This window comes from Hyperolius riggenbachi, chromosome 2 (assembly GCF_040937935.1).
Source record: "Hyperolius riggenbachi isolate aHypRig1 chromosome 2, aHypRig1.pri, whole genome shotgun sequence".
NCBI classification, from domain to species: domain Eukaryota; kingdom Metazoa; phylum Chordata; class Amphibia; order Anura; family Hyperoliidae; genus Hyperolius; species Hyperolius riggenbachi.
Window position 1 is genome coordinate 372,571,638 of NC_090647.1, and position 16,421 is coordinate 372,588,058.

The 16,421-nt window shown below is 45.5% G+C and overlaps 1 protein-coding gene across 3 annotated transcripts in view; it reads left to right on the plus strand.

Moving 5' to 3' along the window:
• ST7L (suppression of tumorigenicity 7 like) overlaps positions 1 to 16,421 on the plus strand; it is a 424,041-nt gene that overhangs the window by 184,548 nt on the left and 223,072 nt on the right. For all 3 annotated transcript variants that reach the window (XM_068269737.1, XM_068269735.1, XM_068269736.1), the window contains exon 11: positions 7,103 to 7,205. In XM_068269737.1, the coding sequence (XP_068125838.1) occupies positions 7,103 to 7,205 (103 nt within the window). The remainder of the gene's footprint in view (positions 1 to 7,102; positions 7,206 to 16,421) is intronic.

Here is a 16,421-nt window from a genome sequence, read left to right on the forward strand (position 1 = left end):
CTGTGCTGGCTGCTGGACAGTGGGGGTGGAAGGCTGGGGGAAGGTTTCCTCCAAGCGCTCAACAAGGGCCTGCTGCAAGCTCCTTATTTGTTGCGCTGGGTCTCCTCCTGCAGGCGGCAGGAACTGGCTCAACTTCCCCTTGAGGCGTGGGTCCAACATCATGCTGATCCAGATGTCCTCCCTCTGCTTCATCTGGATCACCCTGGGGTCCTTGCGCAGGCACGCCAGCATGTGCGCTGCCATTGGGAAGAGGCGGGCCACGTGTGCTGGCACATCAACGGCAGTGCTGTCCTCCTCATCCTCCTCCTCTGCCGCCTCATCCTCTCTCCACCCCCGCACCAACTCAGCTGCGCTGTGCTGATCCCCCTCATCAGCAGCAAGGTCAGGGACCTCCACCAAGTCCTCCTCCTCCTCCCCCTCAGAGGTGGACTGTGCAGCTGCTTGCCGCTCCTGCTGGTCCAAGGCTGCCGCTCCCTGTTCCAGCAAAGCATCGAGGGCCCTGTTCAGCAGACAAACCAGGGGCACCCACTCGCAGACCATAGCATGGTCCCTGCTCACCATGTTAGTGGCCTGCAGAAAGGGAGCCAGCACTAAGCACACCTGCTGCATGTGCCTCCAGTCATCATCGGGGACGATGGACGGGATGTTGCTGGTCTTGTCCCTTCTCCGAGCGGCGGAAACAGTGGCCAGGGCAAGGTACTGGTTGACAGCGTGCTTCTGTTCAACCAGACGCTCCAACATCGCCAGGGTGGAGTTCCAGCGAGTCGGAACGTCAAGGATCAGCCGATGGCGTAGCAGCTCCAGCTCCTTTTGCACGTCTTCCAGGCTCGCACAGGCTGCAGCCGAGCGCCGGAAGTGACGCACAACGTTCCTTGCCGTTTCCAGCAGTTCGCCCATCCCCTGGTAGGTGCGCAAGAACTTTTGCACCACCAGGTTCAGCACGTGGGCAAGACAGGGGATGTGGGTCAGGTTTCCCCTGTCTATTGCGGCAACCAAATTGGCCCCATTGTCGGCCACCACCTCTCCGACTCTGAGGCCTCTGGGGGTCAGCCAAATCCTCTCCTGCTCCTGGAGTTTGGCCAACACATGGGTTGCCGTCAGCTTGGTCTTCCCAAGGCTGACCAAGTGCAGCAGCGCTTGGCAGTGGCGGGCCTTCACGCTGCTGCTGAGGCGGGGGGTTTGGCCAGGTGTGCCGGAGGATGGCAGAGGATCGAAGGAACCTGCTGCAGTTCCCCTGACCCTGCGGGGGGGCACCACCCACTGTGTTGCTGCTGCTGTGCCTGCTGCTGCTCTCCCATCCTCACCCCCTTCCACCAAGCTGACCCATTGGACAGTGAAAGACAGGTAGCGGCCTGTCCCGAAGCGGCTGCTCCAGGAGTCCATGGTGACATGGACCCTTTCACCAACCGCGTGCTCCAGCCCTCGCTCCACATTGGCCATCACAAGGCGGTGCAGTGCAGGAATGGCCTTGCGGGCGAAGAAGTGTCTGCTGGGGAGCTGCCAGTCTGGGGCTGCGCAAGCAAGCAGCGCACGCATGTTGCTCCCCTCCTGCACAAGCGTGTACGGCAGGAGTTGGGAGCACATGGCCCGTGCCAGCAAGCCGTTCAGCTGCCGCACGCGACGGCTGCTGGGAGGCAGAGCCCTAACCACCCCCTGGAAGGACTCGCTCAAAAGGCTCTGGCGTGGCCTTTTGCTGGCACGGGAATCAGCAGACACAGCAGAGGAGGCCACTGAGGACTGGCTGCCAGAACAGGCCTCAGTGTCGGCGGCAGGAGTTGCAGAGGGGGGAGGAGCAGTGCGTTTCCGCACTCCTGCTGGTGCTGCTGGAGGAGCAGGAGGGCGGGTGGCTGCTGTTGCTGCTGCTGCTGAAGGCTGTGCAGTGATGGGTGTGGTGCCACTGCCAGCACCAGATGCCTTCAGCCTCTGGAACTCCTCATGCTGGTGGAAATGTTTCGCAGCAAGGTGGTTGATGAGCGAGCTGGTGCTGAACTTTAAGGGGTCTGCACCTCTGCTCAACTTCCGCTGACAGTGGTTGCAAGTGGCGTACTTGCTGTACACTGTGGGCATGGTGAAAAAACGCCAGATTGGTGACAAAAACGACCCCCTACGGCATGGAACCGCTGCTGCCTGTCTCCCTGTGGTGGTTGGGGGGGGGGGGGGGGGCTTGGGTGCGGCTGGTGGTGGTACTGGCAGATGCTGCTGCTGCTGAGCCTGAGACACCAGCAGGCTGTGGGACCTGCCTACTGCTGCCAATGCTTGCAATGATGCGCCTCCTTGCAAGGCCCACAAGCGCATCCTCCTCCTCCTCCTCCTCAGAGCTGCTGAGGACGACATCCCCTGGAGGTGGTGGCACCCAGTCTCTGTCTGTCACCGTGTCATCATCAGCCTCCCCCTCCTGAAACATGTCCTGCTGGGATGATGACCCCCCAAACTTCTCTCCTGATGCATGGATGGGCTGCTTGACTGTCGCCACAGTCTTGCTGTCCAATCCCTCATCCCCCAAAGTGCCCATCAGCATCTCCTCCTCCAAATCGCCAACAACAGCAGACAATTGACGCATCATGCCTGGGGTCAAAAGAGTGCTGAGTGACAGGTCGGCGACTGACGGTGAACTGGCCTCCTCCCCAGGCCCTGCTGGGCGGCTGCTGCGAACAGGGGTGGTGGTGGTGAGGGTGGAGGCCTCGGATGCAGAGCTAATGGCGGGCTGCTCATCCTCCGTCATCAGTTGCACCACAGTGTCTGCATCCTTTTCCTCAATGGGACGTTTCCGACCCGGCTGGAGGAAAATCGGAGCAGGTGCTACACGCTGCTGCTGCTGCTGTGTCTCTGCAGCGTGAGTTGCAGATGCTCCTGCTGGGCGGCGCCCAAGGCGTCCACGGCCAGTGGCTATGGGAGGAATGTTAGCCACTGACGCTGCTGCTGCTGCTGCGGAACTGTGCATGGTGGCGCGGCCGCGCCCGCGGCTTGCCACAATGCTGCTCCCTCTCCTCCTGATTCCCTTGCTGCCCTTCCCCTTGCCCAAACCGCGCTGGCTGCCACTTCCAGACATCTTCGATGTTTTGGGCGTAAACACAAAAGTTTTTGAAAAGGGCGGGTGAAAAGTGGGGTACTTTAATGGAGTGGGTTGGTGGGTGAGGTGACTGAGTGAGTGTCCCGACTCCCTAGTACAGTAAGTAGTAACAGTCAGGAAGTACAACTAGCAGTTACAATAATCAGTAGTAATCACAAGGAAATAGAGTGTGTGTACACTACAGACAGTGAGTGCACGCACGCGCAAACACGCGCAGAAGCTGGCCTATGAACAGAGAGTGAGTGAGTGTCCCTAGTACAGTAAGTAAGTAGTAACAGTCAGGAAGTACAACTAGAAGTTACAATAATCAGTAGTAATCACAAGGAAATAGAGTGTGTGTACACTACAGACAGTGAGTGCACGCACGCGCACACACGTGCAGGAGCTAGCCTATGAACAGTGACTGAGTGAGTGTCCCTACTACAGTAAGTAAGTAGTAACTGTCAGGAAGTAGAATTTACAATAATCAATCAGTAATCAGAAGGAAATAGAGTGTGTGTACAGTACACAGACAGTGAGTGCACACACACACGCAGGAGCTAGTAGCCTATGAACAGTGACAGTGAGTGTCCTAGTACAGTTACAGTATATAACTATTCAGAAGGAAATAGAGTGTGTGTACACAGACAGTGAGTGCAAGCACACGCAGGAGTTAGCCTATGAACAGTGACAGTCAGTGAGTGTCCTAGTACAGTTACAGTATATAACTACAATACAAAATACAATCACTAAGTAGTAAAGGACAGCAGAAATACTGTCTAATACTATCTAATACTGTCTAATACTGTCTAAATACTAATGAGAAATAAACTAACAGAGGACAGCTGCCCACACAGGCAAGGCCCTGAGGCCTAAAGCTGTAAGCCTGCAGCAGCTGTCTGAGTCTCTCTCTATGTAACACAAAAGCTACTAACTAAAATACAATGTCTATCTATCTAACAACAATATAGGTGTGTATAGGAGGTGTATGTGAGCAAAAACGCTAGGTAAATGACCACAATAGAGCTCTTGCTAAGCCAAAGCACAAAGGAGCAACTCTCTCTCTATGCAAGTCTCAGGCAAGGACGGAGAAACGGAACATGGCGGCCGCTATTTATAGGGTAGGGGCTGGCCAGGGTCCCCCTCTGTGATTGGCTGCCGTCAGAGGGCCTGGGAGCCCTCTGATTGGCTCTAAGGACATCAATCTGGGCTATGACGCTATTCGAGCTCGGTATTCGAGCTCGAATAGCGCCGTTTGCTCGAATAGCTCGAATAGTGAATGGGCTATTCGCGTTTACTCGAATAGCCCATTCGAATAGCTGCAGCTATTCGGAGCTCGAATACCGAGCTCGAATAGCTGGAAAAGAGCCTGAATATTCGAGCTCTGCTGAGTGCCACTATGTGTGTGTGTGTGTGTGTGTGTGTGTGTGTGTGTGTACAGAGAGTTTAGCCTGTCTAATTCCTCCTCATTTGTCTGTAATCAGAAGTTGTGATTTGATCTCTCCTCTGTGTCACCTGACTCCGCCATGGCAGAGATGGCAGATAAGCTTATTTGAAAGCACAGGATGTTAATATAGCCATTTGGTTCCCAACTGCTTCTGAGTGAAGTGCTTCTGCCTTACTGCTACCGATTTTTTATTTTATTTTTTTTTTGCCTGGATTTTGAGTACTCAGCCTGCCGACTGCACCAACGTCTGCCTGGGTTTTGACTACTCTCTGCCTGCTTTGTTTGTACAGTTTCACAATTTTTTAAGTAACACAACACAAGAGCCACCTAAGTAACATTTGCCTAGGATGTGTCACAATTTTTTAAGTTCATTCATAAATTTCATTAATTCAACAATTTTGTGTTCCAGTCTTCTATTTTTATGCAGAATGTCTACAAGGCTTTTATTCTGATATATTTTGGTGAGTTATGACTTAATAATTGGAGGCCTAAAATTCTTGAAAAAAAATGTACTGCTTTTAGACCCATAAATCAAGACAGAAATGCTCCTCCAGTGAGGTTAATGACTTAGTAGATAAACTAGACAGTAGTGTTGCCATTTTTGCAGATCGTACAAAGTTGTGCAGAATTATCATCTCTCAGGAAGAACATGACATTTTGTAGAAGGGTCTGGATAGGATGGCTATATGGACAAGAACATGGCTGGTGAAATTCAATACCGATAAATGTAAAGTCATGCATCTTGGCCATACAAAATAAACTGGGTAGAGATGTGGATATCAAATTTGGAGAAGGACATTGAAGTAGTGGTTGACAACAGTGTCAGCAGCTAAAACGAGTAACATCTTGGGATGCCTAAAGAGGGAAATAGAAACTTGGGATGCTAGCATAATACTGTCTAACTCTCTTGTAAGGCTGCATCTAGGTTATGGGCACTACATTACAGGAAAGGCATTGCCGTTTTGGAAGAAGTGCAGAGACAAGCCACAAAATGGAATAAAGGGCTTTGCCTACCAGGAAAGCTTACAAAAAAAAAAAAATGTAATCTAATTAACATGTGTAAAAACATCAGAAGCCAATACAAAAGCTTGTTGCACTGAGTTCTACACTACATGAACATCTATAATAGACTCATTATGTGAGCTTGTGTATGGCAATTTACAATGCATGCCTACTCTGCCTGCACTTAATTTAAAAAAAACTGTTTCAAAGCAGACAAAAATACTGCAGGATTGCCTTATTTTACAGGATTTTGTCACATATTTACTTTACCGTATGTACTCACATATTAGCAGAGCCGTGTATAAGCCAAGGTGCCCATTATTCCCTCCGAAACCAGGAAAAAGTGGTTGACTTGCGTGTACCTAAAATACTCACATATAGCCTAATTTTTCAGCACAAAAAATGTGCTGAAAAGTTACCCCCTCAGATGGTGGCCAGATTTTGTTACTGGCAGAGGAGTGTAAGGATAGTGTACTTATGACAATTAAATACCGTAAGTCCTGCTCTTGCCAGCTGGCTCCCTGCTGTGTCCATGCCCACATCCCCTGCAAGATGGTGTGCAGAGTGCGCTGCTCAAGACTACCTTTGTCCTCTGGCTTGTGGAGCTTAGTGTGCAAGAAGCAACATGTCAGCTGTTCAATGATACGGGATTCTGCTTGTGTGGCAATAACTATGTAATCCCTGTGTCTCATATCTATGAGCCCATCTGGTGGAGTCTTGAGACATAGCTGTATCATCCTTGGGATACATCTGGTTATGGGGAATGGGGCTGACTTGTACTGGGGGTACATCTAGCTACTGTAGAGGGGGCAATACTGGAGAGGGGAATTATATACGAGTCAATCACTTTTTCCTGTTTTCTGAGGGAAAAGTGGGTATCTCTGCTTATACACGGGTCGGCTTATATGCGAGTATATACGGTTAGCCCCTCCCCAATATAAATAGCCACCTGTGCCTTGAGTATGAGACAGCAACCCTTCCCTATAGCTAGATAGGCCCCCAGTATAAGGCAGGCCCCTTCTCCATAGCCAGATGTGCAGTAAGTTGTTAGGCAGCCCCTTTTCAATAGCCATATGTGTACCCAGTAGGCAACCTCCCACTCCTCCGTCAAGTCAAATATAGCGACTGTCAGGTGCCTGCAGTGAGACTGCCAGGGAGAGTGTATCAGCCGAGGTTGCTGATTGTTAGTGGTTGCTGATTGCTGTGGGGTGCAGAGCACTGCTGAGAGACCGGGAGGTGCTGTGCAGGGAAGCCGGTGTGATTGGAAACCTGGCATCCTGGATGGCAGGAAAGTGCCTGCGGGAGAATGTGGTGCAGAGCAAGGGTGCCTGGTATTGGGGGCGGAGCCTTCAGCGCTTGCAGTGACATGTTTGGAGTTACAGAGCCTGCAGCATTGCAAGTGCAGTGATCAGGCATTCCCTTTTGTGTCTGGTACTTGCTGTGTCTCAAGACGCCACTTGATGGCATCTTATGTGTATGAGACGCTGTGGGTAGAAAAACAGGTGACCCTATACATTGATGACTTGCATATAAGCTGGGGATGGGGGGCCTAATAAAGAACTTTCAATTCATTGGATATTCATTAATGACATCCCTCTCTGTAGGTTTTCACCGGAAGCAGCTTCCAGGAGAGGGCTCAGTACTGCAGAAATGAATGCTGTTGAAGCTATTCATCGAGCTGTAGAGTTCAACCCTCATGTACCAAAGGTAAGAAAACAGGCTTATAATATTTTGGTTAACTACAGTAATTATCTTACTGTTAAACAGGACCTGAACTCTTGCACAGGCCACTTTACTCTTTTCAATTATAACATCATCTTTAGTTTCTGGAACTACTGAAAATGTAAATGTAGTGGTTTCTGTAGCTAGCCACTCACTGATTTTGTGCTCTGAGCAATCTAACTGAAGATATCATAACCGTTTTAATTAAAGTGATATGAAACTTAAAATTAAGCGTATGCTCTAAAGGCTCATACTTACAGCACGGCCAATAGTCAGACTTGTTCATGGTGGGACTTAAACGCTGGTAATTGGTGAACAGGAATGTGTTCCCTGAGCCAGTTAAAGTCCCTGTATATGAATGAACATGACTCTACTCAGGAGCCATGTTCATTCCCAAAAAATAAAGTAAGTTATCCTAAAAAAATAAACACTTCCTGGTAACCCAGGATAGTGTATCTTGCGGCCAACAAGTCAAATTAAAATAAAAATACTTAAAAAAAATAGTTACTATAGTTATTAACTCCTTACAACCCTCCCCTCCCCCCCCCCCCCCCCCCCCATAGTTACCAAAATAAACCACTTGTAAAAAAAAAAACAGCATTTAAAAAAAAAAACCTAAATCTCTACCTTAGGGACACAGGTTTTTTTATTTTTTTTTTACTATGTATGTCATGGGGGTATATTGTTGTTTTTGCAAATAAGGGCTTGTAATTATTGATCAGGTGCACACAAAAAAACATATTGTTGCCATGCATTGTACTAGGGACATAATTTAAATGTTGTAAAGACAAACAGGCTAATAAAGTGTGGGTTTTATTTACAGTAGCACTGTTTATTTTAAAACTATAGAGGATGGAGTTGGAGAAATAATGTAGTAGTTTTCCTTGTTTTTCCTTTTAAATTTATAGAAAATAAAGACATTACTGAAACCAAATATCACCCCCAAATAGCCTAATTTCGGGTGAAAAAAAACAAGACATAGCTCATTTAGATGTGATAAGTAGTGATAAAGGAATTGGGGAATGAATGGGAGGAATGCTAAAAGGTGAAAATTGCTTGAGTGCCTATGTTAAAAACAACCTGTGGACTGAAATGGTTAAAGGACATCTGAAGTGAAAGGGATATGGAGTCTGCCATATTTATTTCCTTTTAAACAATATCAGTTGCCTAGCACTGTTGATTTTTTTATGCATCAGTAATGTCTGCATCACACACCTGGAACAAGCATGCGGCAAATGCAGTCAAACATCGGGCCTGCGGGGCTTGTTTAGTGTCTATGGCTAAAAGTATTAGTCGGAGGATCAGCAGGACAGCCAGGCAGTTTTTATTGTTTAATAGGAAATAAATAATTATGGCCGCCTCCATATACCTCTTACCTCAGATGTCCTTTAAGTGTGAAAAAGAAAACTACAACCTCCCTGGTTTAACTTTAAATTTATCGATCTTGTTACTGCTATCCCTCCTTCAGTGTCTATGGACTAAGCTGCTTAGGATGATGCTTTTTATCCCTGAATTTAAAGTTAGTAGGTTATATATAATAAGACAGCATCAAATGGTCATGCTTTTCAGCCGACACCCAGGCTTTTTCGTAGTGTAAGTACAAAATTCAGTGTACAGTTTGAAAATCACAGCCTGTAAATATGATTGGTGAATTAAAAAATGTTTTATTAAAATGAACAGTAACAATCTCCCACCTCTTTGTATTAATACTTACTTCTGTGGGTCCAGAAAGAAATTACAATCGCATAATACAATTATCCTGGCAGTCCCAGAAAGTTAAGGAAAACAACTTAGAAAGATAAAAACAGTGGAGCTTTCAACTAACGCTGTCACTCACAATGTTAAATACCAGAGTAAATGAGTCAATTTTACCCTGGTGCACTGCAAGGAAAGGCTTTGAAATATTTAGCAAATTTGCTGGTGGTAGTAATTTGTTTCCTGGTCAGTAGGAGTCCCTGTTGATGCAAAGTAGTAAGAAACAAGTTATTTGGTTCCTGTGCCTTTAAATTACACTACAGGGTAGGATTTTCAAAGTGAGCACTGATTTTTTTGTAATTAGACTATTAGTAAGGCCTGGCTATAGGCCAACATACTATGTTAGCCTTTGATGCCATCTTCAATAAAGTATAGCTGATTGATTTGAACACAGTAGTGGATACAGATTTTTTTTTTTTCCCCTTATGCTTCTTAATGATTTTTATACTTTTTTTTTCTGAGTTTTGCAATAATGTTTGTTTTTTTCCCTGTTCATACTGAATTTTATAGCTCAATGCACTAGTACTTGTCACTTAATACTTCACTTAACGTTAACACGCAAGTTGTGAGCCTTCTATAGTAATACCTGCGTTATCATGAACTCCATTAACCAGAAATCTCAAGCTACCAGAAAAAAAATTATGGCCTCGCAGCAGGGACGTTTCTAGCCTTTTTGTCCCCCCCCTTAAGAATATAACAGTGTGCCGTATAGGGTTCGTGCATAATACAGGGAGTCCTTGAGATACAAACAACCCCCCAATCTGGTCACATTTTTTTGCCCACCCCCTTCTTGCACTCCCCCCAGCTTAGTGTGTAAGTGCACAGTATAGCACAGCAGAAGATGTGCTCCCACGTCTCTGCTGGAGTCCAGTGCTGAGCTGCCATCTGTCTGCTCACCAGCTCGCCCTAGTGCCCAGCCTCTCCTACCGCATGTAGCATGGTTACACGCTACATGAGGAGAGCCAGCACTAGAGGGAGCAGAAAACAGACAGCATGGTCGCACTGGCACAGCACTGGACTCCAGAGGGGGTGGTCAGAGCATAGCACAGCTTTTCTTTAAAAGGGTTTTTAAATATTTTATCCTGAATTGGCCCCTATTTTGCCTTTCAACCTTTTCGCACTATGTGATATTACGATGTTTTGCACGATGCTAATTGCCATGTGTACAACAAATAATTCCGGGTGTGACACCTATTGCACTTGGCAAATAAAGTCAATGCTGATGTAGTTGGAGATTTTAGGCAGGATGGGGCAGGGTCCTGTTCCTGTCATGTTTTCTCGATTGTATTTTGTTTGTAACCTGCACTCTAATAGAAAATGTTTTAACAGTCTTTTTAAGAAACGACATGATTCACAGATTACTCCACTACAAATATCTTGGTTCTTATTTCTGATGTGAAAATGAAAAGTATATCTACAGTGTTATTAATTTTATAGTATGAAGTGCAGACCTTTGTTTATTGTGGTGACTAAAATGTCAGGTTTGCTTCCTGGAGCTAACCACCTGCAGCCTATTTACTGAATTGGCTAGGGGCAGATATGTCTCTTTCTCTTGGTAAGGGTGCTATTTTGTCTATAGATAATAGTTATGTTAGACATGTAGCATACAAGACTGATGGCTGTATGTTTCTGATTCAGCATAGTGTCTGGATTTCATTGAAGAGCTCACGGCGTGCAGTAGTTTATGATGTCGTTTGGGAAGGACATTACACAGCACCTCTGTGATCCTGCTAGTCTCTCTGTTGGATTCAGCTGGACCTTCATGAGCATTTATGACCTGCTTTTTTTTGCTAAGGTTTTGATGTTCTTGAATCTGTGGGGCTCTTTGATGTCCACTGAATATTTGGGGCTAGTTTCCACTTGTGCCAGTGTTAGTCTCTGAGACGCACACCAGCACTTGGTCTGATGCGAGTATGCATCCGAATCCCTCTAGCCTGCACAGCTATGGCCAATATAATAGAGTGAACCAAATCGTTGATGATCCTACATGATCCTACATTAAAAGAACAGTGATTGAGTGAAATGAAGGAGTTTTGAATCAGGATGATACCTTTTATTGGCTAACTTAGAGATGAATAAACAGTAAGCTTTCAGCTTATAAAAGCCTTCGTCGGACTTGAGAAACTGATTTTGTGCCATAGGGTATCCAACCAATACTTTAAATGGATACAGACGAAGATGCACAGTGAATAGGGAGAAAAAAATAACAAGGGGGGCTTATTGCCCTTGTTTCTACTTGTAACACCATTAGCGATGATGTACAACACATAATTACTAAATATTGGTCCATTCTTTGTTCCTGAGTTTATCTGGTCAGGGGTGAAATTTTATCTGGTAATTGTTTAGTGCTTTGGAGGTAGGAGTACATGAGAGGTAGGATCCTCTTTATTCGATCTTCCTATTACTGTTGCTGTGTATATTTATACAGGTAGTCCTCGGTTAATAAACGAGATAGGGACTGCCGGCTAGTTCTTAACCTGAATCTGTCCTTAAGTCGGGACAGCCCCCTTTGCCTCCGTTTTTAATGCAGAGTAAGCGCAGCGGAAGGTAGATAGGGGACATCTCACCTGATCCTCAGCGGTAGAAGGTCCCATCGTGCTGCCCGGAAGCTGCGTGGCCCGTCCTCTCGAGATGTCCTCTATCTACCTTCCACTACACTTACTCTGCATTAAAAAACGGCGCAGAAGAGGTAGTCACCAGCGGCGTGACGTCATCGCGGCGGGCCGGCGGGCATTCGTATCGGCGGGTCATTCGTAAGTCGGGCGTTCGTAAACCGGGGACTACCTGTATATACATAATATAAGGATGATTCGCTGTACTCTAAAGATGTGTGGCTCTTAGTATACAAGATGAGCTGCTCTCTTCCGAGTTTGCACTCTAGTTGTCGTGGTGATGGTCACTTCCAGGTGCTGTTTGGTTGGCATGGTTGTCATGACAACCGTTTGAGTGCTCATTGCTTAGCAGCGTTTTTTTTTATAACCCATGCATCCTTGGTGGTGTATATGTGCTATTTTAGATGTATGTTATGACATTACATAGCGGTTTAGTCCTGATGGATCTATGTGTTTTTTCTGAACATGGAACATCCAATAGACATTTAGACCATAACTGCCATCTCCAGCCTGTTCCCCACCAGGTCTGCTCTTTTGCATAGTAAGCTATAATTGGCTGATTGTTGCATATTACTGTGTGCTGCATGGCGTGAACAAGAGCCAGGGAGGCTCGAAACAGTGGCTGTTACCACATTGCAGCATGTTTATGTAACTTTTGTAAACTTATGCACTTTGCGAAATAAAATAAATTCTGTTTTAAAAAAAAAAAAGCTGCGCTGGATTGAAACTGAATGTCAACTATGAAAAAAATCCCAACATCATTTTTTTTGCTCACAAATTCGGAAACAGCCTATTGATTTCCATTTGGAATCATCAACTTCAGTAGTCATGTGACACATCCAGCTTGAGCAGGCCACACTGCTTCTTCTCACCCCATAATACCCTCTATCTCTCAATACTGTCCCCAGCCCCCCAAACAACCTACACCTTGCTCCCATGAGAAACAATGCAAGGAAGGTTGAGGAACAGGCTGATCCTATCCCCTCCCTCAATCTTCTACACTCCATTTCAGAAACTCCAGTGCCGGTGCTACGCAAGCCATACCTACTGCTATGTCTTACCAATGTGGATGTGCTTTCACATAAACCAGAGGGAGCAGTTAGTGGCTGTATCAGTCTTGCGGTTTTTTCACTTATGGCAGCAAATATGAAGCATAATACTGCTTGTGACACACATACATACATACACACACACCACCCTTCCCCCCCCCCCCACCCACTTCCCAAAAGACATTACAGGAGGTTGGGCTGCTGTAACCAGGAAGTTTACAGGTACCACCAGTGTGATATTGACGCTGGAACTTCAAAGGGATTGTGTACAGGGGCAGTGTGTGGCTGTATATTTATGAGGAAATAACAAATAATAAAGATTTGCTGTTCAGTTTAAAGCTTTTTAATTTGTCACTTTGTGATGTAGTGTTTTTTTATGCAAATATAGCACAAGTTCTGATCACAACTACTATAAAATAGTCTTATGTGGGATTAGAGCACTCCAGGTGATGTGTAATTTAGTCTCACATATAAGTGTGCCAGCATAATGTGTTTCCGTCATCACATCAAACAAAGGCCTTTTCCATATCTGCTAAAAATAACTTCTCAGATTTCCACACTGCGGTAACGGAAGGCTTGAAGTTTGTCTTTGTGGCACAAATGCTGATCTGTGCCCAGACTTGTTATGAAATGTATATTTTTGGCATAAGCATGGACAAACGACCTGAGGCCAGGGAATCACTGCTACTGTAATACTTTTGTTGAACAGGGCTTGTGAGGTGGAGTTTAATGTAGAGATAAAATAAAAATAAATCTACTGTGTTTATAAAAAGTATTAAATTGTTCTTTATACATTTGTTATTGTGCAGCTAGTAGAAGCAGTAGAGCGTTGTACCTTGCTAGTCATCAGTAAAAGCTAGAAGTTTTGAACCCAGATGATACCATTTATAGATAAATAAAAAGTAAACTTTTGTCTAATAAGGCTTCATCGGACTTAGTTCCTGCATATACTGACAAGATGTAAAAAACACCGCTTATATACACTGGACATTTAGAGGAGAAACATTTTGCAAACATATTGTAACATAATATTTAGATTTATGTTTTCAAAAGAATGTTTCTCCTCTGAATGTCCAGTGTATATAAGCTGTGTATTTTTTACATTTTGCCAGTATATGCAGGAACCTAGTCCAATGAAGGCTTATTATTAGCCAAAAGCTTACTTTTTATTTATCTCTAAGCTAGCCAATAAATAGTATCATCCTGATTCAAAACGTCTTATTATTTAACAGCTTATTATGCAGCTAGTTGACTCTGTACTAAATTACTGTATTGTAATACTTAACTGTGTTCTCCCCAGAATGTTTTATTAGCCGGATGGCAGGAAAATGTAGCCAGGTGGATCGGGACAGCGAAGCATGTCATCTTGACACGCGCACGGAGGTGCATAGCACCAGATGATGGCGCGGCTATAGGCCGCGCCCCGCATAAAGGTCATTTGGGACCCCGAATTGCTACGACTGAGGGGAAATACTATTAATGGCACCCGGTGATTCAGCGGTAGCAGGGTGAGCGGTCATTTGGCTTGCCCTGTGCCAAACTGACTGGGCGGCATACTTTTTTTTTTTTTTACGCGCGGGGCAGGGAAATACAGGGCTGGTGCTTCAATAAGGGCAACAACCAAGGGCCTCTGACAGGGGACACAGAGAAAACACAGTACATTTATATTGCGCTTTTTTCCTTGTGGACTCAAAGCTAGTGGCATAGCAGTGGGGGTTGCAGAGGACTCGACTGCTCCGGGGCTCTTGGCCTCCCCTTAACCATAGTATCAGCTCTTTATTGGTCCTGTGCTTGTAATGATAACTTCTATAAATGCTTTGAATGCTAATGATTAACAAGCTGTTCCCCATCCCCTTCTTGCACCTGTGACACTGTGTTGTCCTTGGCAGGTTTTGGTGTGCCGGATCAACTGTTATGTATAGAGTGCTTGGGGGGGGGGGGCATGTAAAATTTGCACCGGGGTCCATAGCTCCTTAGCTACGCCACTGCACAAAGCGCCAGAGCTGCAGCCAGTAGCAGTTTAGGGAGTCTTGCCCAAGGTCTCCTTACTATGATCCTACATCTGACAAGGATAAACACAGAAATTCCCATAGACAGGAAGGGGATAACGCTGATCCAATCATAGCCACTAGCAGCGAATGGCTCTGGTTAGCTCGTCTTTTTGATGTAATAACACATTCTGATAGGGGAGATGGGGCAGGAAACTGCTTATACTACACTCTCACAGCCATAGCTTGAGTCAAAGGCCTTTTGCAAAGTTCAAGTACAATTTCAAGTACACTACATCTATAGCTTTTCCAAGATCTAAATGTGCATTCCCCACTCATAAAGACTGAGCATGTTGCCGATGAAACAAGACCTTTTTTTATTGTACTGTGCGTTGAACTGTGTATATGTCTATGGATCCTCTCAAGCCTGTTGTGAAGAGACCTTGACTTCTGACTTCGATCTCAGTCATACTTACCCCTTTAGGGCCTTTTTCCACTACCCTGCGATTTGCGATTTGATTCTGATCGCAAATCGCAAGGTACATTAAACGAATGGAAACTGCAGCAGCAATGTCCATTAGTGCGATCCGATTGCGATGCGATTTTGGTCAAAGCGCAATCGTCGTCCTGCCACGTTTTGTATGCGATTGAGCTGTACTATGAGTATAGTTGCTCAATTGCAATCGCATGGTGGAAATTGAAACGCAATTGCGATCGCGATCAGAATCGCAATCACATTTCATAGTAGAAAGAGCCCTTAAGGTTTATTTTAGTTTGGCACAGGCGGGGGCATACATATGAATTGGCCGCCGGGAGACTTGGGCGCAGCATACAGCCGGTATGGCTCATCCTGCTGCTGCACAAGTCCCGGCGACGTTAAATACTATTCCCCCTCTAGGTCCACTGTGGATAGTGGGGAATTATGTAATTCGGCTTCCAGCTATTGCTGGAAGGCAAATTACAGTGTTTTAGAAGCAACTTTAGCTCCGTCTTCTGACAGACCCGAAGTTACTGACTGTGTGCCGCTATAGCCGTAATTCCTATTAAGGCCTATGGTGGCGTCGCTGTGTCCAAATATCGTGCGCTGTAGTCACATCGCTTGTAGGCAGGGTTGATTGCCGATGCTGGGTATTGGCTACATCAGTTCCAGTTATTTCAGAAATTGGTAGTTTTTTGTTGTTGTTGGGTTTTTTTTGTCTGAGGATTATCAGCATTTTCCATTGCCATCTTCTTAACATTAACCAATCCCCTTAAAAGAATCCATTATAAGAAAAGAAAAAAAAGATGAATCCATTATGTTAGTGACATGAAATATATTGTGAACAGGCAAATACCTTTAAAATGTATAGTGTAATCCACAGCCAATGGTATTTTAGGTGCTAGCTTCAGAAGAGTATTTGCTAGAGTGGTATGAATATTTCCATGGGTGCATTCACACTGCATTAGTTGCGTTGCAGAATAATTCTGCATGTCAACTCACAGCCCATACAATTCTATGGGCCTGTTCACATCTCTGCGTTGTAACCAATGGCTTTATTCTAACTCTCTGCATACAAGCTTTGAATTAACATGTATGCTATAACGTGCACAGTGTCCATTGCAGTTCACACACATAACGTGTGTGTAATGCAATGTGCACAGTGTGAATCCAGCCAAACATTGACTTAAACTGCTCAAATATGTTCCATATAACATTAGTAAAACTCAAGGCAAGAATATCTGACTCATACTAAAACGGCTAAATATAACCATGCTGTTTCATCCAGCAGTGCAGTGTGCATTGAGGTTTTGACTGAT